The 27,901-nt window shown below is 42.6% G+C and overlaps 1 protein-coding gene across 1 annotated transcript in view; it reads left to right on the top strand.

The window, feature by feature from the left end:
- Positions 1-8,919: 8,919 nt before the first annotated feature.
- Positions 8,920-27,901, top strand: part of XPO4 (exportin 4) — an 80,433-nt gene continuing 61,451 nt past the window's right edge. Inside the window, exon 1 of the mRNA XM_059818660.1 lies at positions 8,920-8,997. Within this exon, the coding sequence (XP_059674643.1) occupies positions 8,920-8,997 (78 nt within the window). The remainder of the gene's footprint in view (positions 8,998-27,901) is intronic.

Genomic DNA, 27,901 nt, shown 5'->3' with positions numbered 1-27,901 from the left:
GGAGTATCACCATTCTGGTGGTCATTTTTTGAGACAGAACAAGTTGTGTTAGAATGGGAGAAGCACTATTTATGGGAAGGAACTTACTTATGGGAAGAAAACTCTTCTAATTCTATATGAACTCACAAAATGAAGAATAAGGGCAACATAACTTTCTAAATATACCTAGAATAAACATACAGAAGGAAAAAAATCTAATTGGGATCAAGAGCGGTATCTATTCCTGTCCCAGCAAGCTAACAGCAAATAGAGTGAAAGTAAATAAGCTGCAAGTCAGAAGGATTTACAACTGGAATAGCTATTCAATAAAAGATGTGAGGACAAGAAACTTAACTCGCCTTAGACACTCAGCTTATGCAAGGCTGCACATGACTGCAATGTGAGGGGCTTAAACTTAGAACTGTAAGGCACTTCTGATTTATCATGTTCCTCTCATAGATGATATACAAATTTTTTTCCTGGTTGACTTCATTAGGCTGTCACAGATCTGGTCATACCAACTATCCAGATGGACAATACTAATCTCTGATAAGGCTAGCAAATGTTTGGACTATCTGGTATAACTGCAGCTGCTAAAGGATCTTTCTAACATCTCAACACACTAAGAAAATTAACACTATTTTTTTTCAATAAAACAGTCAAATCAACCTCAGACTAACATAAGACATCACTTCTAACAGTGCAGTGTCGCAGTGTATTGCAGGAGCCAGTAGGGAGGTGCAAAACAGAGGCAAAGACTTTCACTGGTTCAAAACCACCGTGATAGTAGTTATCCACCCTGGAAACACGGCAGGTAAGAGTGATGCCCACAGTTCACACTAAACTGTCACCCAGGAATCTCCTTCTAAGGCACGCTGTTATGTTCCATCCATACAACTCAAGGAAGGGGAGAAAGAAATCCTTTGAAAATCCTAGTTTATTCCGGAACTGCTAAAGCTGAAAAATCTCCTCATCCTCAGGATAAGCTCGGATAAGCACTGTACTCTGTCATTTGGTTTTCAAGGAGCTTGTGCAAGCTATAGACCCAAGCTGAAGCAGCAGACTGGTTCTATGTAATAACCATTCTGTCGGTGTAGCCCCAGCTATTAGAGAATCTGTAACTGTCAGGGCAGTTGCTTTCTACTACTTGTCTCTTCTGTATCTGGAACAGAAATACAGAGAAACCAAATGATGAGTCCCGTTGCATATTTCTGCTGTGACTTCGGAAGTTAACCACCTTCAGATAGCCTATGCCAGCCTATGTCCAACTAACTACTGGACCTTTCTTTCTCTATTGCAATTGATTTCTTTACATGGCACATGCCTATGGCAACTGTACAGAGGACAGGTCAGCTGAGTTATTAGCTTGCTTTTCCCCGCCTGCCTTCAAAATAGGAACTAACTTGTGAGTACTTCACGGTATTTCTGCAGCCAGGAGGAAAACTTTCAGGCAAAAGTTCTCAGCTTGCGTCAGAGCTGCTTAATGGAAAACCTCCAAAGTAGTATAGCAGTGTTCCCAAATACTACAAGTAAAACAAGTGCATGCGTTTTAAGCTGCAAAGGCTTCCTTGGCACCTTCTTCTGTGAGCTAGTACAGATGTTTCACCTGTCAGCTTCTCCAAACCCCACTCCTTTGTACCTGTGTAACACACAGGGAGAGTCAGATAACAAGATTAGGCCCACGAATTCCCCTAGCACTAAGACAGTAAGTCTTACCTAAGGGTCTTGCTGAGGACTTCCACTTAGGTCCTCACTTTTTATGCAGGATCTGTGAGAACTTGGCTGTGACTTGTAAGCTACTGAGAGGAAGGAAAAGCCACCTCCTAAGCAAATGGCCTTGGGAATGAACTGTTAGGAGTAGGAAGCCCTTTTCAGGCATCTTTAGAGCAGGGTCAGAACAGAACAATTTCAGAGGAGAGACTAAAGCATCAGTACTGCAGCCTACGCTAATCAAAAGAATGACTTAATCTTGAGTGAATGACACTTATATGACACAAGTAAGTGTCTAGAGACAGCAGCCTAAAATACATGGTGCTGCATTTATCCCTTTTGGATTGGCAAGTTTGCCTTCACAACAGTCTTGAGATGAAAGAGGCAGTAAGCTGGCAATCTGAGTTGGCATTTTGTGTGCTTGAACACAGCTATCTGTTGCATGAAGATTTTTAAGTGTTTGTTACAGACAAGATGAAACAGGCTAGTTTAAGCTATCATCCTATCATTTAGTGTACTGGTGAAATGTTCCCGAATACCCCAGAAGACCATAGTAGAGGCAGCACAGAGGCTGTGTGAAGGAAAGCATACATGTTTTCCAAATACTTCATGCAAGTTATTGCTGATAAATGTCCAAGTGTGAATCATAAGCAACATGTTCTGGTCAACCAGTCATAAATCCTAAAGATAACTTTGAAGGTCAAAATAGCTAAACTTAGTGACTGTTATGCTCAGCTCCCCCTTTCTCCGTACACTGAAGTGCTAACCGACACGGTGGTTGCTAGACAAGCAGAGCCAGGAAGAAACGGAACATAAGCAGATACAAAAACAAATACAGCAGGTTTCCTGTAAAACTTGTTTTAAACAATGCTTAAGCTCTTACTATTACAGCTTCAAATATAGGAATAAGGGTCACAAGATGCCAAAAGTCTAGATCTAGTAACACTGTCCATGTAGCCTACATTTTTTTCTTCTACTGACATTTTGCCTCCTGGTGTCAATCGTATCTATCTACCCCAATGTAATGCCTTGCTTGTGAAAAGTCAGGTTAAGTGAGAGGTGTATGCCCCAATTCTTGGGCAGAATATTAGTTTAATAAATACTGAGTGTGACTCAGTCATCTGTGTATCTGACATCCTCCTGAATTCCCCTTCTGCAGGCTGTTGTGACAACTCAACCGCCGCTCTGGGTGTGCCGTGGCTGCTCCCAGCCACTGTCACTGCTCACTGCTCTGACAGTGTCACAGGTACTGCACACACACAGCTACACAACACACCAATTCTGTGTAACCTCATTCTTATCCCCTGTACCTCTGTCTGTGTACCACTGGTTAATATGGTTTGTATCTTCCTTCCAGTAAGACCCAGACTTACAATGTGGAGGTTGTTCACTTAAATATCTAATATTTTACACCTCTTCCCAGTTAATCTCACTTATGACACATTCCATTCCTAGTCAAACTCCATTCTTAACAGAACTGAGAACTTGAAATGAATTACTTGAATAACTAATCTAGCTTTGCAGCATTGCGTACTGTTGCTTTGTAAGAAATAAACTGAAGAGTCAATGTCTACTTTAGAGCATGAACAATCTGAAGGAACTCTTCTTCAGATACCAAATAAATTTATTTTTAATTACTCCAATGAAGCTCTCATTGTCTTTACTTGCATTTGTAGACCTTCAGTGCTGCTACAAATAGACCCCAGAAATCAAGACAAGACCCATAAAATAAGACACACAGCAAAAATACAAAGCCTGGTTTAAGCCCCTCACCAGAGCAATGCAAGAACAGGCAGGCAAAGACAGGTACTCTCCCAGAATTCCTAGAATCTGCTTGATCATTTTCATTTGTCCTGCACTTCCTCAACAAGACAGGTAAGGTTCCTACTATGGACAAGCTGCTTCTCTCACAGACCTCTGATTTACAGCTGGATCTTACTTCATTCATGAAAAAAACTTTGGGGAATAACAGGAAGAGTACCATTCTCTGCAATCTGAAGGAAAGCAGGAGTAAGCAAGAAATGGATGATGATTGCAGAGACTTCAGCCAGAAGCAAAAGCTGTGAGGAGCCAGTGCATGCTCTGGAGGATGAGACATGCACAGTCCAGTCATGCGTGAGCTGTGAGGGAAAGGATTGTTCTGAGATCCTCCATGAACATTAAGATGAATTGTCATTGAGATGAGAAATCTGCAGGCTACATTTGCTTTATCAAATCAAGTACGTATGAGCCTTCTCAGTATATTAGTTCAAGTTTGGCCAAACACAAACTGATTATCAGGTATGGGAAGAGACACTTTCCAATCAAAATTTTGCTCTTTCTCAAACTTTAAACCCATTTTCAAAAAAAAAAAAAAAAAGTGGCTTTCTGCAAAAGCCTCAATTCAATCTTTCAACTTTATTTTTCCCTAGCTTTGTTCTCAGAAGCAACTACCATTTTAGCACAAGTGTACATATTCTCTAAGCTTGTAACAGATACCTTGCACAGAAACCAATATTCCAAAGATTTTAAACTTTGCCCAACTTCAAAGGCAATGGAGAACTGGGTTCATAATAGGAAGTACTGACCAACAGCACTGGGCGGTGCTACCAGACTTGCTTGCAATAACTTTGGCAGAAGCTTTTCTTCAACAGGGGAACAGTGACTTATGTGCCTATGTAACTTGACTGAGGCCATTTGTATGGAAATGTAGCCGGAGTGTCTGAAGGAATTAAGCAGAATTGTTTGAAGTGACCCTATCAAGTAGTTCACACTGCTGGGAGATCTTCTGTGTCACTGGAGATGAGCATCACAGACTACCACAACTGAAACAGCTAGTACTGGAGCCACTACTCTGAACAGACTTCCGCTAGGCGCTGGTGAAAAGCCATTGAAAAAGAAAGTATTGCAGAAATTTATTGCAGAATTTATTTGCAATTTATTTGCAGAATCTATTGCAGGATTTATTGCAGAAATCCAGCCAGTGAAGGTAGATGTTAGGAAAAAGTTGCCTGGGAGAGGAAGCAAACTGGACATCCTGGCCAGAGAGATGACGTCTACTGAAAAAACAAGTGCAGGCTATGTGGGAAGAGATCTCTTGAATACATCTGGGAAACAGGAGGGAAGCAGTCTTAAGAACACCAGGAAATCAAGAATAGGAAATAAATCAAGACGCACGTCCTGATAGGAGAGGACAGTTTCAAAAGCTTCTAGCTAACCAATGATGAAAGGTTAATTCCTCCCAAGCTTGCCACTTGCAAGCTTGCAATTGTCATTGCGCTTTCATACTAGTGATCCATTTCCCTTTGATTTCCTTATCTCATCTAACTTAGTGCTCAGTCACTTCTATTTCCTTACCTTAGACTTTGTCAGATGCTCCTGACTACAACAGATCTTTCCTAGTGTTACTGTGTGCATGCATAGGACTGTCTGATTAACACATATTTAAAACAAAACAAAACAAAAAACCTAATTCATTACAGTTTTACTACCAACTGTTGGCTCATTTTCCTTAACATTTTAATCTTTAGTCAAAACTAGTACTAGTTGGGTATTTTCAGCTGTGGAAGAAAGCCAGCTAGAGAAGGACTGCTAGAGCAGGAAGCACAGGCTCCACTACCCACAACACTCTTTCTGGCAGCGAGTCCAAAAGCTTTGAACTATTTTAAGAGTATTAGCACCACAAAAGAGGGAAGCATTAAGGAAGAATGTGATGCATCTTTTTTAGCCAACAGCAGAAACAGCTTCAGCATTCACTCTGACAAGATAAATGAACAATCAGCTTTTCTAAGACTAGCCAAGAGAACATTAAGATTGTAATACAGCTGAGAGAAAATATGACTACTTGAACATGTTCATTTTTACTGCAGATTACTCCACTCAGTCCTTCCACTGGAAATAAGGGCAAGATGCACCTGATCATGATATGGTAAAATGGAAGATTTTGTCTGTGCATGTTGTATACATTTGTGAAAAAAAGAGTGGTTTTCATGAAAACGCTACTTTTGAAGTATGCTCAAATAGACAGACAACTTCAGGGGGAGAATGGAAAGATACAGATTGACCAAAGATTGACCAAACCGCTATGCCTATTCAGAGAACTGACAGATGGATCCTAAGGTGTCATACCTTACCTGAGATGGAATAACCAGCACAGGACTGACTGAAAAAGGAATCTGGAGGTCCTGCTGGATCGTGTCACAGACAACAAGAGCAGGGCCACTCCGTGAGGGTGGATAAGCTGGGAACTGAGGCTGACCACAGGACAGGCAGGGCAGTGCCCTCACCAACCAGGGTACAGTTCCATAGGATTTGGGCAGGGCTGGGTTGGTGACAGGTCTTCTTGAGAGTCCAAGACAAGGCAAGACAATGAGTCAGTTCCAGCCAGAAAGTCCAGCCAGGAACAGCAGAATACAGAGTCGGAGACGAGGTCCACACAGGAGAAAGGGTTGGAGACAAGACTATATATTACACAGGTGCATCCAGAAAGGCCAACTGATAAGCCAAGACAACAGGAGACAGGACCTGGCACCGGTAAACCTACAGCACTGCACATGCCAAAGTCCCAGGTAAGGGTGTCAGGGCAATTAAGGCCCAGTTGTGCACTTTACTTGGCCCTGATAGACACCAGGCTAAACATAACTGAGCAGAATGCCACAGTAGTGAGCAAGACTATGTTTATAATACCCTACATACTAGGTTGTTTTTACAGGCATGAAGCCAGTAGGTCAAGAGAATTATTAGTCCTCTTTACTTGGTACTTGTTAGATCACATCTGGAAAACCACATCACACTTTGGGCCCCCCAGTTGGAGAAAGAAGTTGACAAATTGCAGTGAGTGCAGGTGAGGGCAATCAAGACAGTGAGGGGGTGGGAGGAGTTCTGTGAGGAGAGGCTGAGGGAACTGTGTTCAGTCAGAAGGCTTGAAGGGGAACCCAAGAGCTTCCTTCCAGTACCTAAGACTATCAAGAAAATGGAGCAAAACTCTCTACTGAGGTACACGGCAGCAGGATGAGAGGCAACAGTGACATGGGGAGGATGTGATTTAAGGGGAAAAAACTTCACCATGACAACAATCAAGTATTGGCCCAGGTTGCCCAAATAAGTTGTGCACTCTCCATTCTTGGAGGTTTTCAAGACCCTGCTGGACAAAGCCCTAAACAACTTGGTCAGAAGGTTGAAGAAGCAGAAGGTTGGTCTAGACACTTCTTGAGCCCCCCCAACCTGAACACTACTATTCTATTTCTATTGCTCCCATGGCTATTCAAGTGTGCTTGAACACACAAGTCCACAGGAGAATGAAGGACCTCTGAGCATGCTGAAGAAGTTGTTGAAGAAATCTAATGTTGAATACAAGCTACAAGTACAGAAATACCCAGTTGAAGCAGTCCTTTACTGAACACAGAATTCTTTAGAATAGCTTTTTTCATACTCTTCAGGTTTTTTTGACACTACCTCTTTGTACACAAACTTCTAAGTCTTTAGCTCTTGTTTTGCTGTTCTTTAGAGTAAGACTCATTGTATATTGCACTGTTTGCCCAGTAAACACCCTTCAGGACTTAAGTGTGTTGTCACAATTTCACTACCTTTGAACTTCTCCATCTCTGACTGTTGGTTCAATTTTCCTTATACTCATCTCTTCTTCCAGTGCAGCCCTGCTGATCTCCCCACATTCTTCAACTGTGAAGTTAAATGTTACCCTGAAATACATTTAATGTTTTAGCATGAATTACATTACCTCCTAGGTAAACCACAAAATCAATCTTTTAAATGGTTCTATTGCTACTTCTAATCTTGTCTAGTAGAGAGCACTGCCATGCCCCCTTCAGCATTGAAAGGTGTAATTTCTTTGGAGAAATATACTTGCATTCTTCTTGTGAATAGGAAAAATGTATTTCTTGCTGGCATCCCATTTCCTCCATCCTTTCTTCTGCCTTTGGCTATTACATTGTATCACCCACATGGAAACATTGCACATTTATACTCAGTTTACCCAAACAGCCTGTGAGCGTTCAAGACTCATGTCAGCCTGCTCAGTCAGCTGATATGTTCCAAACTTTGTGTAAGTTCAGCACTAGAGGTCAGCTAATGTCTTCTCAAGGTTGGGAGGACAGGAGATACATGGTTGGAAACACCTGACTGCTGTTAAGAGTAGAGTGGTCTAGTGGGATCTGGGGAACAAAACAGCTGATGCTGCTCAGTGGTCGGCGGTGTGAGGGACTTACTCTGAAGGAGATCTAGCCTGATCCTATGCACTGAATACTCCTTGGCAGTTGCAGATCTTCCAATTTAGTTCCCTCTGAAGGTATCAAAGCTCCTAGTCTTCTCCAGTGTGCAAACTGAAGTGGAAACCATCAGATTTGTTTAAAAGGCAAACTCCTAAACCAAAATGAAACGCCAGTGAGGGCACGATCCGAGAGGCCTTTCGCTCCTACAGGTGTACAACAGTGTTCTCTCCAGCATATTTTTCAGAGGCAACGCTGTCTTGTAACTCACATCCAATAACGTCAAGCGAGCTCCAAATGGAGTTACGTGGAAAAAATGCATTTTAGATCCGTTTTAAACCTTGGCTGTTTTTTTGTCTGCCATAAAGCAGTTCTATTTCGAAAGACACTGGCCACCTTCTCCACCCCCCACCGCTTTCTAAGCTGTATCTTAAAAACTAGTCCTCCTCATCCCACCAAAAATCTGCAAGCACCGCGAAGCGCAAGGAGCCACAGGCCGCTCTCGCCCGCGGTCTCGGTAACACCCGACCTCACGGGTACGCACCAGGAACCGCGACTGAGCCGGGCAGCACCCAAGCACGCCTCCCGCCGCGGTCTCACCCTGCCCTCCCGACGCTACCACCTCAGCCAGCCTTCCCTGACCCGGCCCGGGAGGCCTTGCAGCGCTCCTCTGCCCACATGCGGGCCCCGGCAGGTGCGGCGGCCTCGAACCGGCGGCAAGCTCCGCCCCGGGGCTCCGCAGGTCCCGCCGCGTGCGCCGGGCCCGCCCCGGAGGCGGCGGGTTGGTCGCTCGGTCAGCGGGAGGGAGGGAGGGGAGGAAGGTGCGCGGCGCGCAGGGGTGGGGTCTGTCTCCGGCGGCGCCGCGCGGCCCCCCTGGCTGGTGGCCGGCGGTGGTCACGCTGCGGCGGCGCCGCGGCTTCGCCTCCGCGCCGGGGCCGGGCCGGGCCGCGCCGCGCCGCGCCCGGGATTGGCTGCGCGGCCGCCTCGTCCCAGAATGCAGCGCATGGCGCGTCATTGAAGAGAGACCATGATGGCGGCGGCCGTGGCGGCGGGGGGGGCCCCCGAGGTGATCGCCCAGCTGGAGAACGCGGCCAAAGTGCTGATGGTGAGGCAGGCGGCGGCACGCGCCGTGCCCGGAGCGGCGCCTCGCGGCGGGGGCGCCCGCGCCGGCCCCCTCCTCCCTTCCCGCCTCCACTCCCGGCGCCCGCGGAGCCTCCCGCCACCCTCGCCCCTCAGGCTCGGGGCGCAGCCCACCGGGGCGCGACGCCTCCGCCGCCCCCTCCCCGCCTCTCCCCGCTCCCCGGCAGGCCTCCCCCTCCGTGGGCGGCCGCCGCCGCACCGGCTCGTCCCTGTCACCCCGCAGCCGGGCTCGGCCCCCGCCGCGCACGCCGCGCCGGTCCTCCATGTGCCGCCCTCTCTCCTCCGCCCCGGGCAGGCTGCCGGCGCCCTGCGCTCCCCGCCCCGGCGGGGTGTCCCGTCCCGTCCCCCCACGCCCTGAGCCCCCGCACCGCCATTGTCCGCCGCGGAAACCCGCGCCGAAGTTGCCGGTGAGCAACTCTTCCCCGCCGGCGGCGGGGGCCGGGGCCCCGGGGCGCCTCCCGCGGCAGCGGCGGGGCGGTGGGAGGTCGTGCCCGGTCCGCGGCCCGAGGGCGGCAATGGGGCACCTTCGGCAGCGTGGAGGCGACCTCAGCAGTGCCGCGAACGGCGGGCTGGGCGCCGCTCGTTTCCAGAGTTTTCCTTTCAGCGGAGGAGCACGGAGCAGCGGGGGCTCACGGTGCCCCTGCGCTGAAGCAAAGCTCTTCGTGGTGCTTCGCACCCTCGTCTTTTTATTGCCAGTTAACTGTTCGCGCTGACTGCGAATGTCTTGAGTATTATTTTCCATGATTGCATGGAAAAGAAAGTCCACATGGCAAAGATCAGAATTGCGATGGAGCTGAATGGCTATGGTGACTGCTGATGTTAAAAACACCCTAGTTGTGCATTCTCGTAAACATTTTTTGTTCCTTTGAATGAAAAGCTGTATATTGGCCTGTGTTGTTTACAGGTCTCGCTTGCAGATGTTTGAAAAGAGGCTAGCTTAAAGCCTTCCCCACAAAATTTATCTTACCAAAACATGATTCCAACAGAAATAAAGTTTGTAAGTTTTCAATATTAAAGGGGTTTCAAAAAAACCAAGCAAATAATAGGGAAGTTTGCCTGGTATTGATGATTGATCAATGACCAGAGCCTGAACGAATGCGAGTTTAATGTCTAGCTGAAGCAGCCCGACTGTAAAGCGATGGGCGATTAGCTTTACTTGCAGGTGTCCTCATCAAAATACTTGTGTGTTACTCCTTGTGAAATCAAAGCCTGAAAAACGTTGACTATGCTTCTGAAGAGGAAAGCAAAGGCAGATAGCTTAGCAACAAGCACTAATCCTTTTAGAAAAAAACTTCTCAAAGTATGCAAACAGTGATGTGTTTTAAGCTTTCAATTGCTTTTGATTCATGCATGCCTTTGCAAAACATACCTGTGTAGAGTATTGGACGTTCTCATAATGTCTGTATACCTCAGTTTTAAAAATAAGGCAGTTGCTGTAATTACCAGAAGTGTCTGACTGCATAGGGGAAATATGTAATTATTATGAGACAGAACACATGTGTGGAAGGAAGCTGGAGGTTAGGTAGTTTTCAGTATCAAACTGATAGCACGTGGAGTGGCATGTCCAAAGTTTTGCATCTGTGCTAGAAAACCCAACGTTACTTGCGCTGGCATAGTTTCCCTAGCCGAGCCCTGCTGCCGTAGAGGGAAATGCAACTTAATGTGGAGCTTAAGTAAATAAAAATGTTAATACAGTGAAAAGATGCAAGCCTTTTATGGTAATGTTTGTGCTTCTGTTGAATAGGTGCTAAACTTGCTGGTAAAACTAAGTCTCTGGTCTGTAAGCACATGATTGTTAAGATCCTAGTTGAATTTCTAGCTTCCCCTCTCTCTCCAGCCTTTTTGACATGAAAGCTGACTTGTAGTGATCATTAGCTTTTTCTTGTTCTTTTTTCTTTTCCACAGCTGCTCTTGGAAGTCTCATAGACAACACTGAACTGACAAGAATTAGTTAGATGGCTCTTCCTGAGGAAGCCGCATAAACCAGAGATACTTACTAAAGCTATCCATGAGGCTAAGGACCCGGAATGGGACTTTAAGCTGGCTTGGCTGTAGAAGAGCTGTGAGAACTGCTTGGGGTTATTACTCTGTGTTTCTTCCCAAAATGGTTGGACTTGATGATCTTACAGGTCTTTTCCAACCTTAGTGATTCTGTGAAAAATCATCAGGTCCTCAGAGTGATGAAGGAGAGGAGGAGTGCAGCTCACCATGTATGCTGCTTTACAAAGGTGGATGTGAGACTCCAGAGACTGAAATGGTTATGTGTTCTGCTCCTGTTCTTTCTCACTAGCAACTGTGGAAAAACAAGGGCTGAATCGTGTTTTAGGACTGCACCTGGACAGTGATGATCTTAATTTAATTTGGCCAGAGGACTACACTGTTTGGTAAAATCTAGTAAAACATCTGCTTGGGGATGAGGGCAAGAAGTAACTGAGTGTGGCAGCTGGGAGGTGTGAACTGATCAAGCAAACTGGTGGGATCACTTAGAAAGGTATTTATGTAAAAATCTGAGGACTTGGGGGAGGGTTGTGAACCTGGTGCTAGTAATGGAGGTCATGAGTAGAGGCTGGCACCTTGCGCTGGAGCCATAGCTGAAGCAATGGGAAAGGGCAGAGCTGTGAATGGTCTGACAATAGAAGACAGCAAATTTTAACTGGGCAGGGAGTGGTGGAAGGATTCAGCGAGGTTTTCTTGTAGCAGCTGAGACAGTAGTAATCCTTGCAAAATACAGTTGGCTAGGGAGGCCTCAGAGGTGGTGCAGTGTTATCTGAGGATGGAGCAGGGAGCGGTGGTGTTTTATGTGAGACTTGTCTTGATTTCAAATTGAAATACTGAGCCTTGGGGGAGAATAATGGACTAGAGGAATTCAAACATGCTAATAAAAAAACCTGAACGTGTTTTAATTAACTTTCCTTGAGGGTAAGTATGGATTACCATGAGCTCTCTCAATCTTTGATAAGTATTTTCATAGTTCTTTTTTTTTATTGCTCTGGATTGGTTGAGTTTTCCTTTGGAAAACTACTTTTCATATGTCAGATAAGAGATACGTTAGTTCTGATCGCATAAATTGCTGATCTTTATGGACTTTGCAAACCATGGCGTGCAGTGTATGTAAACTGGGAAGATTAAGTCTGTTCTCTCACCAAGCTCCTCTACAGCTGCATAGAAATGCTTTCGCTTTGTTACCAATAATGCCTTTCAACAGGTCCTAGGTAGCCCACGTACAAAAGGCTTAGTTTGGAAATTGATTAAAATTTGGTAGAACTTGAAGAGTTCTTATAAAAGATGAAGCTTGAGTTGTCATTAGCTGCCAAATATGACTGAATGCTGGTCCTGTGACAGTTTGGTGTGTGTAAGAGTATTTGCTGTATTAAAAAGTATGCACTTTTTGGGTACTTAATTCCTTTCCAACAAATCTAATAGTGTTTACTTGAAGTAAGGTCCCCATAGTGCCTTGTAACTTAAAACGTAAAATGCTGTGCGGTCATTCAGTGCCATAGGCTGATATACACCTTTGACCTGTGTGACTTTGGCTTGGCGAAGACCACGCACCAACATCTGTATGAACCAAATTAATTTACTGCTCCTCCATTTCCAACTGGTGTGGCATCCCTAACCAAATGTATATGGTTCCTATCTATTATGTTCTGTCTAGCTCAGGTGGTAATTAATGCCAGATATAATTAGTATCAGTTAAGCACTGTTTTAATAACTGTCTTCATCGATGAGAGAAGACATAGGTTGTATTATTAAGGAAAGAAATGTAAATGTCATCCCATAGGTGAGAGGATGAAGTAGGAAGCATGTGTAAGACTGTTTAGTTATTGCCGGGAGTTTGTTAAAGCAGGTTGAAATTCTTTAGCATATGATGTTCTGTGACACCGAAATATAAATTCACAGGTTATAGCTTGTTCCCCCCACCCCCCTCCAAAAATGGGTGCTCTGTTCCTACCTGCAGCTCCACTTTCTCCCTTGACACCCTGTGCTGAACGTATTAATATTGCTGAGATGATATAGGAATTAAACAAGGGAATGGATTTCTGTCAAGTTAGCAAGATGAATTGGCTATCTGTGCAGCCGTTTAAGTTGCAGAGCTAGCACGAGGGGGCTGAAATTAGATTGTTGGACATGTACAGGGCTGGTGAGCTGTCAGGTTGGCTCAAGTGTATCATATACCTTCACTGTACAGTTTACTTGCTAACTCAGACTGTCTTGATAGTAGAAATGCCAGACTTTTGTCAGACATGTGCAATGAAAAGACAAGAGGTTACAAGTTTCAGAAAGGGAAATTCTAGCTGGAGAGGAGGCAAAAATAAAAAATGAACAGTAGAGTATGGTTGGTGAAGGCAGTGGAGAAGGCTACCTGGAGAGGCTATGGGATCTTCCATCTTTGGAGATATTTAAAACTTGACTGAACAAGGCCCTGAAGAACCTGACCTAACTTTGAAACGAGTTCTCTTTTGGGACAGGGGATTGAGCGAAGTGAGGTCCGCAGGTCTCTGTCATCCAAAGCTATTCTATGCAGTATGGGTCTGGGTAGCATTAACAGGTTCAAGAACAGTTGAGGAAAGAATTTTGCAGAAGAATTCCCTTCTTTAAAAGTTTGTAGATGTTCTTGTTTCACCGTGGTCTGTTTTGGGGGTGGTGGGAGATTCACACATTACTGTCTTTGTGGGGTACTACTTAGTTTGTGGCTTATCCTGCCCTTCTGAGGGAGGTTTCAGGCTAAAGTTGGGTAGTCTGACACTGGTCATACAAACTTCTCTTTCAGATGTTGAAATAAGCTTATAGAATAAGACCATAAGGGAGCATATTAGTATCCTTAAAATACAAGAACAAATTGTTTATATAATCTACCCCAACAATTTGTATGGTTGGCTCTTTTTTTGAACTGGCTTTCTTGGATTTCAGGACCATGACAATCCTCCTTCCACGAGGAAGTTCAATTTCTCATTGCAGCCTGTCTTCATTGTGGGGCAGTTTTTCAGACTGTGAAGCATGACTAATAGTAAGGGTAAAAGGAAGAGGTGGACTAGCTCTGATTTTGTTATGGCAGTTTACCTGTTGGAGGAAATCAGACAAATGAATCATTCCAATGCTGAGAAGATTTGTGGAAGTCCTCCAGGTCATCACCCAGCAAAACAGGCTGTATGTGTGCTATATTATGACTGCATTAGACGAAACATCTGCCCAGCTGAGTTCTGTTTCCAGTGATGGCCTCTAGCTGCTGATTTAGAGAGAGGGTCTGAAAAATAAGGATAATCCTTTCACTAGTATACACTTTACCTTATTTGAATTAGCAATTTCAAGAGCTTGAGGTAGCATCGTTGTGTTTAATGATTGTTGATCAACTTTTCTTCCACAAATGTGCCCAGTTGTTTCTGGAATGCATTTATATCTTTTATTTTCTTAGCTTTTGCATTATACTAATCATCTCTGTACTCATCTGTAGCTTTTTAGATTTATGATACTGTTTTTGAGATGGACTGACCAGAACTGAATTCTTTTGTGATGTGGGTACTTGAGGATTTTAGACGGTTGTAAATTTTTAGTATTCTCCTGTATTCCTTTCCTAATAGTACTTAACATTGTGCCTTTCTTTATTACTTCAGAGCAGTAAGGTGATGTTTTCAGAGGACTATGCCCAAGCCGTCCCAGTCTTTTTCTGGAGCGGTACTAAGTAACTTAGAGTCCATCATGTGTATGTACAGTTTTTCTTCCTTTTGCTTAAGAACTGGTATGGTTGGTGCATTTTACAGGCACACAGTTCAGATTACAGCTTGGAAGATAAGTATGTGCAGTTCGTGGCATGCTAATGAAACTTTTATCTGGGAGCTGAGAACAAATGTGCATGGAGCATACCCGAAGTACACCGTACTGAGGGTGAGGAGTTGTTAATAGGAATGTGAGGCTTGATACAGATTCTGGTCTTTGAAAAGCAAACATGGCATCTGATGAAATGAAAATCTAGTGAAATGGGATTCTTCACGCTTAGGGTTTAGAGTTTATGTCCCCTGACTGTTTCACACAGGAAGTATTTGTCTTTTTGAATCAAGATGATGTTTCAGACTCATTTGACATGTCACTGTTGCATTGGCATATTTCTGTATTTTGTTCTGAGTCGTCAGTGAAAATACTGTGTGTCTGCTCCTACATTCATCCACTGGGGAGCTTCATTAGTCTGTAACTCCATCTGGATAATTCTTCAGGCACTACCTACTGCTGTCTTCCTTTTAACCTGCTTCCTAAGAGTCTTATCATTGTTATGCTAATCTGTGTTCATTAGTTAATTAACAGCTTTCCATATGGAGGGGTAGAAGAAATCCTGTTGATTATTAAGTTGAGCTGATGCTGTCACAAGCAGCTAAGTAAAATACTTCCTTTCATCAGTTTCTGACACTGTTATGATACAAAAAAGTGTGTCTGGATTAGGTATACATAAGATCTCCACTTCTGTGTCCTGGCTTGATGTAGGTGTGGAATTCTGGATTTTGAGGATCGTGTTCTTTTCCATTTTACCAGGGGAAAATGTATTCTTCATATCTATCTCCTTTTCTGCTTTCCTTGGCTTCCCCAGAACAAAACAAAGGGGAACTCATGCCTCTGTTGGGGCAGTGCCCTGGTAGAGGGAATACAGTAACATCTGGAGCAATTTTGATGCGTAGTGGGGTGTATGAGTGGCATAAAACCACATAATGTGCTGGGAGATGTGGCGTAGAAGGGAGGGTGTCAGATCTGAGCTGTAGGAGACGTTGATACGGGTCTTCAGTTCTTTTTCATCCATTTAAAGTCTGTCTAAAACATCCTGTTGAATAGAGAGTCATTGTTCAAATAGGGATTTTAAAAAATGGAGGAAAAATGGCAGGAGGATATATTTTAAATAGTCCCTCTTCTTCCCCCTCCCTGCCTCCCAAAAAGGAAAACCCTCCTCCTTCTGAGACTTAATGATGAGTGGCAGCTGTACAGTGCTGCCTTTGGCTCTACGAAAACATAGAGTGGTAGTACACCCACCTGAGTGGCTGCATAGTGAACTGGATTGGGAAGTGGATGCAGGGAGAAAAGTTTTTTTTAATTCAGGTAATTTTCACTGTGTTGCATTATAAACAATTTTGCTACCTTGACTGAGATGAAAAAGCTTGCCTATGCTCCTAAAAGAAACTTTGGTCAAATTATGCTGTTAAACCACTTAGGAAGTAGCAGATAAAATTCTCTTTGTCTTCAGATCAAGACTTTTTTTTAATGGAAAATACCCTTAAAGTTATTTGGATTAATATAGGAGCAAGTGAATGAAGTTTTACTGCTTTTGTTACTCTAGAAGTCCGATAAGTTGGTTTAGTGGTGCCTACCAAATACAAAATTTAGGGAACTATAAAAGTGAATATGAAGAAAGGCTAATGATATATCATGGTTTGTGCTGAAACTATGAATTTCAGTATTTATCATCATGCAGTTCAGCTGTGTTATGTGCAGCTGTGCAAAATGGTAGAGGCACAGCTGTTAGTAGTGTTGAAGTGTGTTAGTGTTAGTAGCCTTATACCAGGGTCTCTTGAAGGCTTTGTATAATTAATTTGTGGCTGTGAAATCAATAAAGTGCATAAAGGTGTTTTGCCATGGAATTTTACTGTTTATGACAACGGTCTCTGGGTTTTCAAAAGACTTGGCCAAGGTGAAGAACATCTGCAGTCCCAGGCTTGTAAGCGTAATATAGACATAGGCTATGTTTTCACAGAAGCCTAAACCAGCCTAACAGTAAGTGACTGACAAAAACTATTGCTTGTCATTTTGCTGGGTTATCTGCTAGTTTAGTGAGCTGGACTGGCTTACAGAAGGACTTGCCAGTTGCCAAAGCTAGCATGAGATAATGTGCATCTAGGAATGGAGAAGAATTAGCGTGGTTGGAAGGAGAGGAGGAAGGTCTCCGTCACTGCATTGCCTCTCTGGGAACCACAGCTTTGGAGTTCTGGAGGGGCAGCCCCTGTTCACTACTGTCAACTTAGACTAGGATCTTGTTGTAACAAATACACCAGCATCCTTCATGAATGTGTTTCGAAATCTGTTAATGGGAAGAGCTGTGGAAAAGTTGCATGATATTTGTCTTTTTGTGTACTTTACTGAAGTATTCTCTTTTCCTGATAAGAGTGGCCTGTACTGCTTAGAGTGCTGGTGTTTTGAGGGGATTGCTGTAGTACGGCATTAAGGCTGTATTGAGTGGGTGGTATATTCCCTGACTTTATATTTTCAATTTTTCAGAAATGCATAACTTGATAGCTTTTAAGACACCAAGAGGTGGTTGAGCCATGTTCAATCGGTTCTTCAGGATGCTTTGGGAAGGACCTTGAATTTGACTCTTTCACATCACAAGTAAATATCCTGTCTGCTGAGGTTTTTTCTCCAACAACAGGTGAAGGAGGACAGAGGCAGTTTGTAGAATTCACAAAACAGGTTGCAGCATCATTAACACAGAGTCTGAAAATCTAGTAGTTGGGTGTACTCCAGAGGCTGGTGCATTGGCCTGTGCCACAGGGCTTCTGCGGCTCTGGGACTTAAGCATTGGTTTGTACAGAGATCAACAGTGCAAATGGATGACAACCAACATTGAGTTATACCATCCTTTATCATTATAAAATAATATTCCAGCTATTGTTAATTGTGGCATTAGTGATGATATGCAAACAGTATCAAAGCTAACACTACAGCAGAAACAATGGTACAAACACAAACCACACTGGCTCATCTACACACTCATGGATGAGTTGCTGGACAACTGCCACCTTTCTGTCATATGTTGCAGCACGAGAGAAGTCATACCTCCATGGACCGCCTGGCTGGGGCGAGGGGGAGGGTTCCCACGCTGGTGATGTGGGGGCAAGTGTCATCAATCTGGGGTCCTCTCTGGACCAGGATCTACGTGTGTAGCTTCTCTGCCTTAGGCACGCAGTGAAGGCAGGGTCCTCTTCTCTTTTTGCTGATTTTTATCTGGCTCTGCAAATAGGTGGTCTTCAAGGTTTTGGAATGAACTTCCCCAAACTTGATCTGCCACAGCTTGGGCTTGTATTGGTGGTCTTGGCATCACATGGGCCCTTCAGTCAGTTCCTCATTTGTCTTGCAGTGACTTCACTCAGGGATCATTGGCACTGGCAGACCCTGCCTGCCTGCCGTGGGTTTCACCTTACAGCCCAGTTAGCTTCCTCTTATGTTATGCCCTTTGTCTTAAAGCTACATTTTACACACTTGTCCACAGCATCTATATGTGTGTACAGTAACTGGAGATCCCCAAATGGGAGACTGGATCTGTATCTCTGTTGCCACAGGACTGCATCCTTGGGGAGGGGGGGGTGAAATATGTTCCCCCTTGCAGCTACAGATGCTGGTTTGATATTAGGTGCCTTAAAGATGAGGTTGTGTAGTTTTAAATCAGTGGCTGAAAAGCATTACTTTAAAACTTCACTGATCTTATGTGCAAACAGAGCTTTGGGTGTTTCCTGCCCTGACCATAGTTTGGGGGTTTTTTTCATTAAGCTCTTAACTATTCACATTTAGCTTAGCTCTATCATCTCTTCAGTCACTGACTTCTACTATTTGCTTTGCTAATAATGTTGCTGCTATTTGACTTTTCTATCAACCGTGCTTTTTTGGTAGCTTTCCAGATAGCTGAAGTCTTGCATCTTTATTGAGAAAACGTGTGAATAGGTTTACAAAAAATGTACACTTCTCTCTGGTGAAGAAAACATGAATAGTGCTTTCTTTACCTGTCAACAACAACAACAGAAGCCCAACCCAAAAAACAAACATGCTTCTTCCTGAGAGAATTAGGGAGGATTAGCTGCAAAGCTTTTATTTTGTGAGCTTGTTTTAAGTGGGATTAAGAACAGATGTTGGGTAGCTTCAGGATAATTAATTGTTTAGCAGGGAATATATAAATATTAAATTATAATATCAAGACAAATGACCATATTGTTTCTGGAGTTATTCTCCTGTTCATGTTACAATAACATTCCCTCTAACAGTGCTACGAATAAAATATACAATTATGACCACATTTCTTCACAATTATTTTTCAGTCAGTATATGGAGCCCTGTGCCTGTTCAGAGCTTGAGATTTAGCTAATTTATGCAGGTTCTTCGAGTGAACTTGGGCACTTAACTTTAAGGAAGTCTTAAAGATTGCCTCTTCTAAACAAAACCCCAAAATACGTGTATGTGGAATAAAAAAATAATTTTCTTCATAAAAGAAATGCTTTTTAGAAGGGGATGTCTCAAAATACGTATCCTGTGTCTGCTCCTTTGTATATTGGAGGATGAATACAGACATGTAACTTCTTTGGTAATGTGGTTCAGGCTGTGTCTACAAGAGCGGAACGCATTAGTGAAACAAGGTAAAAGTAAATGACATCCTACCTGCTCAAGTATGTACAATTTTAGATATATTTTTGCCGTTTCTCAGTAAGGGCAAAGTGTTAGGGAAAGGAACTTTTTCTAGGTGTTCAGTGAAAGTCCAGAAATTTTCCTGGTTTTGAGTGAAATAAGTTAGTGACTTCACAAAACCATTTTCAGTTTCACAATTTCTTTTGGCTTCCTTATCCTCCAGGCTGGCTTAGGTGATGAGCTTCCTCCTCTGGCCTCTATTGTGTTGCTCTTTTTTTGCTAAACCTTGATTTCATGTCTCTGTAGCTACATTTCTGTTTGCTTACATGATTTGGGTATTGTATTTTGTGTGTATTTTACTTGTGTCTGCTTGTAAGTTTCCATTAATGCCCTGACAATTAAAAGTAATTAGTAAAGGTCAGTGTTTTAGGCCGTGCCTACTTTTGAAAGTACACTAAGCCAAAGGAGTTTTCCATATCAAATTTAGATAAACTTCGAAAACTTTAAAAACTCCCTTGTCTCTCTTTCAATCAACTCCTTCTAAATAACTATGATGGGTTTTGAAATTTTAGCAAGATTGATGGAGGAGGAAGTGCTAAAACGTGAATTTTGGCAGGGAAGCTGGCTGCCCTGTGTGCCTGCCTTTCTTCATTAGCTTGGTGGGAGGAAATGCTTTTGTGATAGGAGGCAAAGCCTAAAACACTCAAACCAAAATGCATCACTATCTCAGTTTAAATCTATCACGGAGTGATGGCTTTTGAATTCTGTGTTGGGGTGTGTGTGAGGCAAATGAGGGGTTACCCATGTGATCTCCTACTCTATCTGTAGAAGGCTGCATGTAAGTAAAAATAATGCCACCCTTGCAACAATGGGTGCTTGTAGCTATTCTTTCAGCAAGTATAATTTGAAATTATCAACAGGAAAAAGTAGATACTACAAGACACTTCTGCACATAGGGATAACATTAAAATTTCTCTTGCAGTAGGAAAGCAATTGCTGACCGTATTTGATGTACAGTGAGCCTGATAATTAAGTTAAATATCATGTACATCTCAACTTGTGAGCTTTGGAAAATGAGTATGGCCATTACCAGCATTATTTTCATCTGGTGTCTAGTAGAAGAGGGGTCACAACGATTTTTCCTTGACTTAAAACTTTGTCTTGAAATTCAGTGTCACAGTCCTGGCTTTTTTTAAGTCCTGCCTACGCTATCTTATAGGTACAGAAATGGGCAATACTGAGATGAGCTACTTGAATCTTATGATCAAGTTGTGATTGTGATTTCAGGGGCTGTGGATGGGCTAGGGTCCATTCTCTTGCTGGAGAACCAGAACGTGTCATGGGGATAGTCCACCCTGCAGTGGGGGCTGCAGTATGAGTTGATGCTGAGACTCCTTTCCTTCCCACCCTCTAGAATAACAAACTCAGGACCTGAACTTAGGACCCATTTATGTTCCATGCCTCCTTGCAGGGGAAAGAAAGAAGCACCTGTAGTTGGTAGGAGCTGAGGGAAGAGTTTCTGTTTCCAACAACCCTTCTCTTCCTTGCTGCTAGTTGAGGAGACCAAGTTCACTCAAGCTTCAGGAGATGGTCAGAGGAAGGGAGCAGGAGAGCAGGACTTGAGGCTAGTGCAAGTGCAGTTGTAATAAGGGCACTTTATGACTTTTTGTATCCTTTAGTAATGTGTATTTTTAGGGTTCCTGTAATACTGCGGTAGTGATGTTTCATTCCTGCTGAAGTCTAAGCAAGCTGATTTTATTTGTTAACATTACATAGTTTAAAAAGATTTGGAACAATGACGTTTTGCATAACTGTTCTGTGTAGTTAAAATATTTTTCTTATGTCTGTCCTTCTCTTCAGTTTTGAGTCACACTTGCTTTGCCTTGACTGAGCATTCTCTGGTCTGCATGGGTTGACTTCTTGTTGCTTTGTAGGGTCTTACTGACTTCAAGGGACTCTGGATTTGCTCATCACTGTCAGCCAGGCATTTTACAGAAGTTACTTTGAACAGAACTGCCTGTCAGACCTTGCTTGTGCTTTGAAACATTAGAACAGTGAATATGGAGATTAGGAAATAAATAACATTTTATTTAAGGGTCTGAACTGTAATCTCATGTCAGCATTCATCCTCTGGCTGTCCACAGCCAGAGTACCATAAACTAAATGTCCATTACAAGACATTCCTCAGATTTATCTGTTGTCAGTGTGCTTAAACCGATGTCCTAACTGCAGTTGTGGAGGATACAGTAACAAATAGGTATAAAGCACACACAAAATTTTCTAAACTATATTGTCTTCACTGCTGTGTTATGCTGTACCCTGTTTCTCATTGCTTAAACTTAAAAAAGTGAAAGACTGTTTAAGTTTACACTGAATTTTCTTGGAACCAATTTGAAACATTTTCTTGACTCAGAGCTTATAAAGAAAGCATTAAGATTTAAAAAGAAAACCAGATCTTGATTGTAGTGTACATAAGGTCTGTGATAATGATGTGTGCTGCTGTTGTGATTCTTTTATATGGGGCCCTGTGAATTTGGTCCAGCACTAACAAGTTTAAAATAGTAACTCTTGGGTTATGCAGGATTTCCCATGCAGAATTCAGTAATTTTTCCAAATTCTGCTAGGGCAATCCTCTGGGAGTGTGGAGCAATCCTCCAGGGTAATGGGGTCTGGGCTGATCCTGTTCACCTAATGCTTCCAGAAGGTTGGCATGAGTCAATGTACTGTTAATTTAGTTGAATTTGTGGATTTTCTTATTGAGCAATGTGCACAGTGGTCAGAAGAGAGAAAGTACTAACTGAATCCTGTGAGGAGACTGACATAAGTCAGAGCTGATAGTGGATGAACAGCTCACATAAATACGTGTGCAGTTCTGGGCCGCCCAATTTACGAAGGATGTGAAGGTACTCGAATGCATCCAGAGGAGGGCAACAAAGCTGGTGAAAGGGCTGGAAGGAATGTCCTGCAAGGAGCCGCTAAGGACTTTGGGCTTGTCTAGTTTGGAGAAGAAGAGCCTGAGGGGCAACCTCATTGCCTTCCACAGCTTCCTGAGGAGGGGAAGTGGAGAGGGAGGTGCTGATCTCTTCTCCCTGATATCCAGTGATAGGACCTGTGGGAATGGTTCAAAGCTGTGCCAGGAGAGGTTTAGACTGGACATTAGGAAGCATTTCTTTACTGAGAGGCTGGTCAGACCCTGGAACAGGCTTCCTAGAGAGGTGGTCGATGCCCCAAGCCTGTCAGGGTTTAAGAGGCATTTGGACAATGCCTGTAATAACATGCTGTAACTTTTGGTCAGCCCTGAAGTGGTCAGGCGGTTGGACTAGATGATCGTTGTAGGTCCCTTCCAACTGAAAATACTCTATTCTAAACACATAGACCAGCTACAGATGTCTGTCAGTGTCCTCCCACAGCTAGTTGAGGGCTATGCCTTCATCATACTCAATTCTTTCATGTTGCTCCTCTGTGGCTCTGCCTCCTTGAACAAAGACTCCACTTCCTTCCTTTTGCCTTTCAAGTCCTACCCACTCTTCAAGAAGCAGGTCTTGGGTACCTGTTTTGATACTGAGAAGTAGACATGAACAGTGGAAGCTGTATCCTCATGCGGTGAGGACAGTTCCTCTGCAGACTGGTTACTAAAAATCCTGTAACTGAAGCGTATTGTGCAGGTAAATGAATTGTAATTTCAGTGCAGAACCTGTAATATTCTATCTTTGAGGGTCAAATTGCTAGTAGAGAAGTAAAATCTTGGTAGTTTTCTTTGTTTATCTTTGGAGATGAAGTCTTAGCTCAGAAAGCAATTTGATATTGATGGTAATGATTTTCTTTGGCTCTCTAGTCAATTAATGTGTATATATAGTATGTTATATAAGACCATTTCAAAATTGAGAATAGATCTTGTCACAAACCACAATTTATCTCCTTTTTCACTTGCAAAAGACTTAATAAAGTACTTCAGCTCCAAAATGCAGAGCAAAATTTGATGTGAAGAAAAAAATATTTTTTTCCCTATTGTTAAGCCTCTGCATGAAAGCAAGACATGAGTGAGTAGATGTGTAGGAGGTAATTCCTCCAGCAGTCACGCATTTGTTCCAAATATATACTGAAAAATACTGGGCACTCTGGGGTTTAAATAATTCAGATCATTATCACTTTTGGGAAAGTGTTTTTTTTAAATCAAACAAAGTTTTTGTTCAGAAAGTCTTTAATTTCCACCATGGTGTCTCTGTTGCAGGCCTGATAGGAAGCCATCTATTGCATCTTTCTTGCCAATCTTAAAAAATAATCTTGGGTGTCTTTTAAGTTGGGAGATGAGTTACTGCTGTAGTTTAAATGATTATTCCAAAAAGCAAGTGCAAAGAAAGTAATTGGGACATAGTTGAAGTTGTTTATTATACTTGCTAGGTTTCCTGTAGTAACTTAGCTATTACTCAAGGCTTTGGCAGTCATGTAACAACAGATCTGAATTGGACAGCAGAAGCTGCTATCGATACCAGTTGTCTAAACTGCATTCTGGCCTGGTGCCTGAGGCGGGAACGTCTGATCCAGCTGTGAAGCAGTTGCCAAACACTGCAGAGCTGAGCATCTTCATGTAGCCTGAATTGTTGGCTGGTAGCATCTGCTTCATGAATGGATCAGACATCCTTGCGTTGTTAGGTATCAGCGTCTGCTAGAGAAGTAGGGTGAATAGCTGAGAAGAAAAGTGTGACTACTCGTCCAGTTCTCTGTGTCTGACCCCTGTATTTGATCTCTTCTTTAGCTATTTTAATAAGGCAAGCGACAGTTATTGAATGTGCCGTGATACGCTGTAGGAAAAAGCTTATTTAAAACACTTGAAAATTGTTATTGGTAAAACTGGGATGGAAACTTGTTATGGCTTGACTCCACGGAAGTCAGGGTAATGCAGTCTTGGGGCGTGTTGCTTGACGTGACTTTGGTAGAGTCACTTGGAATCTCCTTATTCTGAGAATCTGATTCTTTTGTATAACTCACCTATATAGCAGAACTGTGGTGGGGAGTAATTCTCTTAAGATGTTATTTGAGATACAGAAATCTGTTTTTAGGGGGTTTTGAGCGTCTTAGTAAAAGAGCACAGTAAGTTAAAATTTCATGACTTCTGATTATTTAGGTATGTTGCAGCTATAACAATTGCTTACATGGATAGAGTAATATATTTAGCTGTCCTAAATGCAGTATGTGCACTAGTTAAAAATTATTGCTTGCCCTTGTGCTTGATTATGTTTTTTCCTTTTTTTTTCTCTTTCTCCTTCTATTTTTGCCCATACTCGTCAGCTACGTTATCATTATCACATAGTGTTCCCCTGCACATGCTTCTCAATTTCACTCATGATCTTCCTCGTTTGCATATGCCTCACTGTTACTTGGCTTCCCTGCCTGCTGGGACATGTTGGTGAGCCATCTGGGCTTCCTTTATTCCTCACTCCTCTGAGCGTGTCTTGCCTGATGGTGGCTGTCAGCAAGGTCCAGACCCAGTGGTACCATTGCCGTCTGTGGTGGCTTTTGCTTATCCTTGTATATTGATAGAAATTCAGTTTCTTATTCTTGCCTCTGTTAGGCTTCCAGGCTCTCTGCAGCACAGAGTCTAGACACCATTCTGAAGAACAGCTAAGGTGTTTAATTGGTTTTTCATAAGCTGATAATGGCCCACAAACCAGAGGTTAGGAACAGTTTTACTTTACCTTTTGACTTCAGGGAAGGCAAGATTCCCCTAATGTTTGGGGAAGCTCAGTTTGGAGAGTTCGTGGTGGATTTTATGAAGTCACACTTCAGTAGAAATCTCAGATTTTTATTTCTACTCTTGTCAAGTTTGTAACGTGCTTTACTTGCAGACATAAACATTGCCTTTGGCAAGAAGGTTCCTTCTTGACTTTAGTTGTAGCAGGTACAAACAATTTGATCTTTTTTTTTAAGCCCAAGAAAATTCTCTTAGTAGGCATGTTTGCCTTTCCATAATCCCACTAGTGCACTAGTGTTTAGGCTGTACTGTTCATAGGGGACCTTTTTTGTAGGTGGGAATACTGTGGGTGTCAGCTTAAAACACTCCGGTGTACTCTCTCTGTGTTCTCTTAAGCAGCAAAGTCTGGAGGAGTGCATGACTGTTCTTTGCAATATGCTAATTTGCAGATTTCCCCCAGTGTATTTGTAGAAAGATGCTGAATTCGGTTGTATTCAGTGCTGTCTTGCCATAGCAAAAGTCTGAAAAATCAGAATTTGTCTCTAGCAAACTTTTCTGTCTGCAAGGAATGAATGCTGTTCATCCCATCCTTAATTATGTTTATACATGATCATGGGCAGGATTTTTCTTAGCAAAAGTATGATGCAGAAATAACAGCGCAAACTGGTTAACTAAATTATGCTTAAATAAAAAACTATTCCATGGTTAACTAAATTATACTCAAATAAGAAACTATTCCATTATTGATTTTAATAGTAATATTGTCACTTGAATGTTAGAAGTTGTTAATTTTAAGATACTGTCACTGTCCACAAGTGACCAATAAGTAATTTTCTCTGGCATCTAAAATCATTAAGAAAATAATGTCACTTCTAATATATGATCAAAAAATGTTGTATTTTGTATGTCTACGATGATCAAGATGACATTGCCTGAACAGAATCACTTGGTGGGGGCAGGGATTTGATACTTTTTGAAAAGCAAAAAGTGTTTTCAGAAATAAGGGGAAGGAGCTAAAAAAGCAGACACCACTTCAAATGTGGATGTGGTGTTACTTTTTCAGCCCGTTATTGGCAAATACATGGTGACTTCAACTTCAGTCTTACGAAGAGAGCATCTGATATTTGCAACCCATTTGCTGCCTTTCTCATGTCTCTATTACCTTCATTGCTTGGCACTCTCCATCCTGACAAGTCATAATTATAGATATTTTTTCAAAGGTACGTTACTGAGGTAGGAAATGCTTGTGCTAAGCATGTGGTTCCGAATATGTATGTGTAGCTTCAGATCCTCTATTTGCATCTAACTACTACTTCTATTTAAACCAAAACAAAACCCCCAAGCCCCTTATTTTTTCTACGTTTACCTTCACCAGATGCTTCCTAGTCATGTGTGTATTTTCCAAATGACAGTTGGTCTAACCCTTTCTCATATCTACTTCTTTCCTGTTCTGAGTGTCACTATGAATTAATATTTTAAATTATTTGTAGTATCTGTTTGTGTTAATCAGTTTCTGCCTAGGTAATGTATGCCAAATTTTTAGCCTTTTTAATTGTTCCCGGTTGTGCTGTCCTTTCTTGTCACATCAGTGAATAATGTGATATCATTTAAATTGATGGTGTACCATCAAAGGAGGAGCAGAAAAAAAGATGATCAAAGTTAGAAACAAGAAATCTGTGTTATATAAAGAAGAAACAAAGATGGGTTATTCTGGAGAGGAAAACAGTAAGTGGCAATATATAAACTTATGAATTAAATGGTGCTGCTCTATCAGGTGCTCTTCTTTATCTTCCTGTGGTACAAAAGGATGGTTGCAGGCCCAAAAGGATGGTTGCAGGCAGTAAGAATGGAAAAGCTAGTTAAAAATCTACCAGTACTCTCGTGGCTGTTGAGGAACCTGTGCTGTTTGGAGGGTTTAATATGGTTAATTTGTTGTGTTTGACTTCTGCATTTTTCAGATCAGTGGATTGCTTATAGTAAGATTGCCAGAGGTAAACAGTTGTTGAACAGTGTTGGTCACCTCCTATTTTGTTGGTAGGTGGAGTGGCGCAGGAGTTTTATCTGTGGTACAGTTTCTCGTAACATTCTCATAGTGGTAAGACAGGGGAGAAGGAGGATTTAAAGGGGGTGTGCTGACCTCGAACTCATTGAGGAGAAACTTTTGTTTCTGATGGAAATCTGGATCCAGTTGTGTTTTTCTCAGGTTCCACACTGGAAAGAAAAGGTAATTGCATGGAAGTTATGTTTAGATTTTTGTAAAGCATGTGGTCTAATAGTCAAGGAAGACAAAACTTGACTTGGGATTAGTTTTGCATGACAGTTCCTGTCTTTCCAAGATAATTGTCTCATCACTGTAATACCCATGTAAGTTGAGATAGGTTATCTCCTCAGAGTGGGCTGATTTTATTGGTTTCTTTAATGTACCAAAAGTGAGAAGTCAAACGTAGGGTGATATGTGAGTCTGTGAAAGGAAACTATTAGACTCTAATCAAGGATATAAGAGCCTAATCTCTCTGTCTTCCTACTGTGGAAGATCACTGCCCAACTTTTGAAAGGCTTGCCTGCATCTGAGATGCAGACTGAGGGACTTGCTTTTGGCAGAACTGATCTTTATGTACAAAAGGAGCTGTAGTCATTCCCTGTGCATTCGGTCTTCGTAAAGAAAGTTGGAGCATGCTTACACTGCACCAGAAAAATGTGTTTGTACCTATGATTTGGACAGCTTTTCTGTTTGGCCGATCTATGCCAACATGTTCCTTCAAACTGCATCTGTCTGCCTGTATTCCAAAATATTAGAAAGATACTGACTGCT

This window comes from Gavia stellata, chromosome 1 (genome assembly GCF_030936135.1).
Source record: "Gavia stellata isolate bGavSte3 chromosome 1, bGavSte3.hap2, whole genome shotgun sequence".
NCBI classification, from domain to species: Eukaryota; Metazoa; Chordata; class Aves; order Gaviiformes; family Gaviidae; genus Gavia; species Gavia stellata.
Note: the sequence above shows the minus strand (reverse complement) of the source record. Positions and strands in the feature narration are given on the sequence as shown.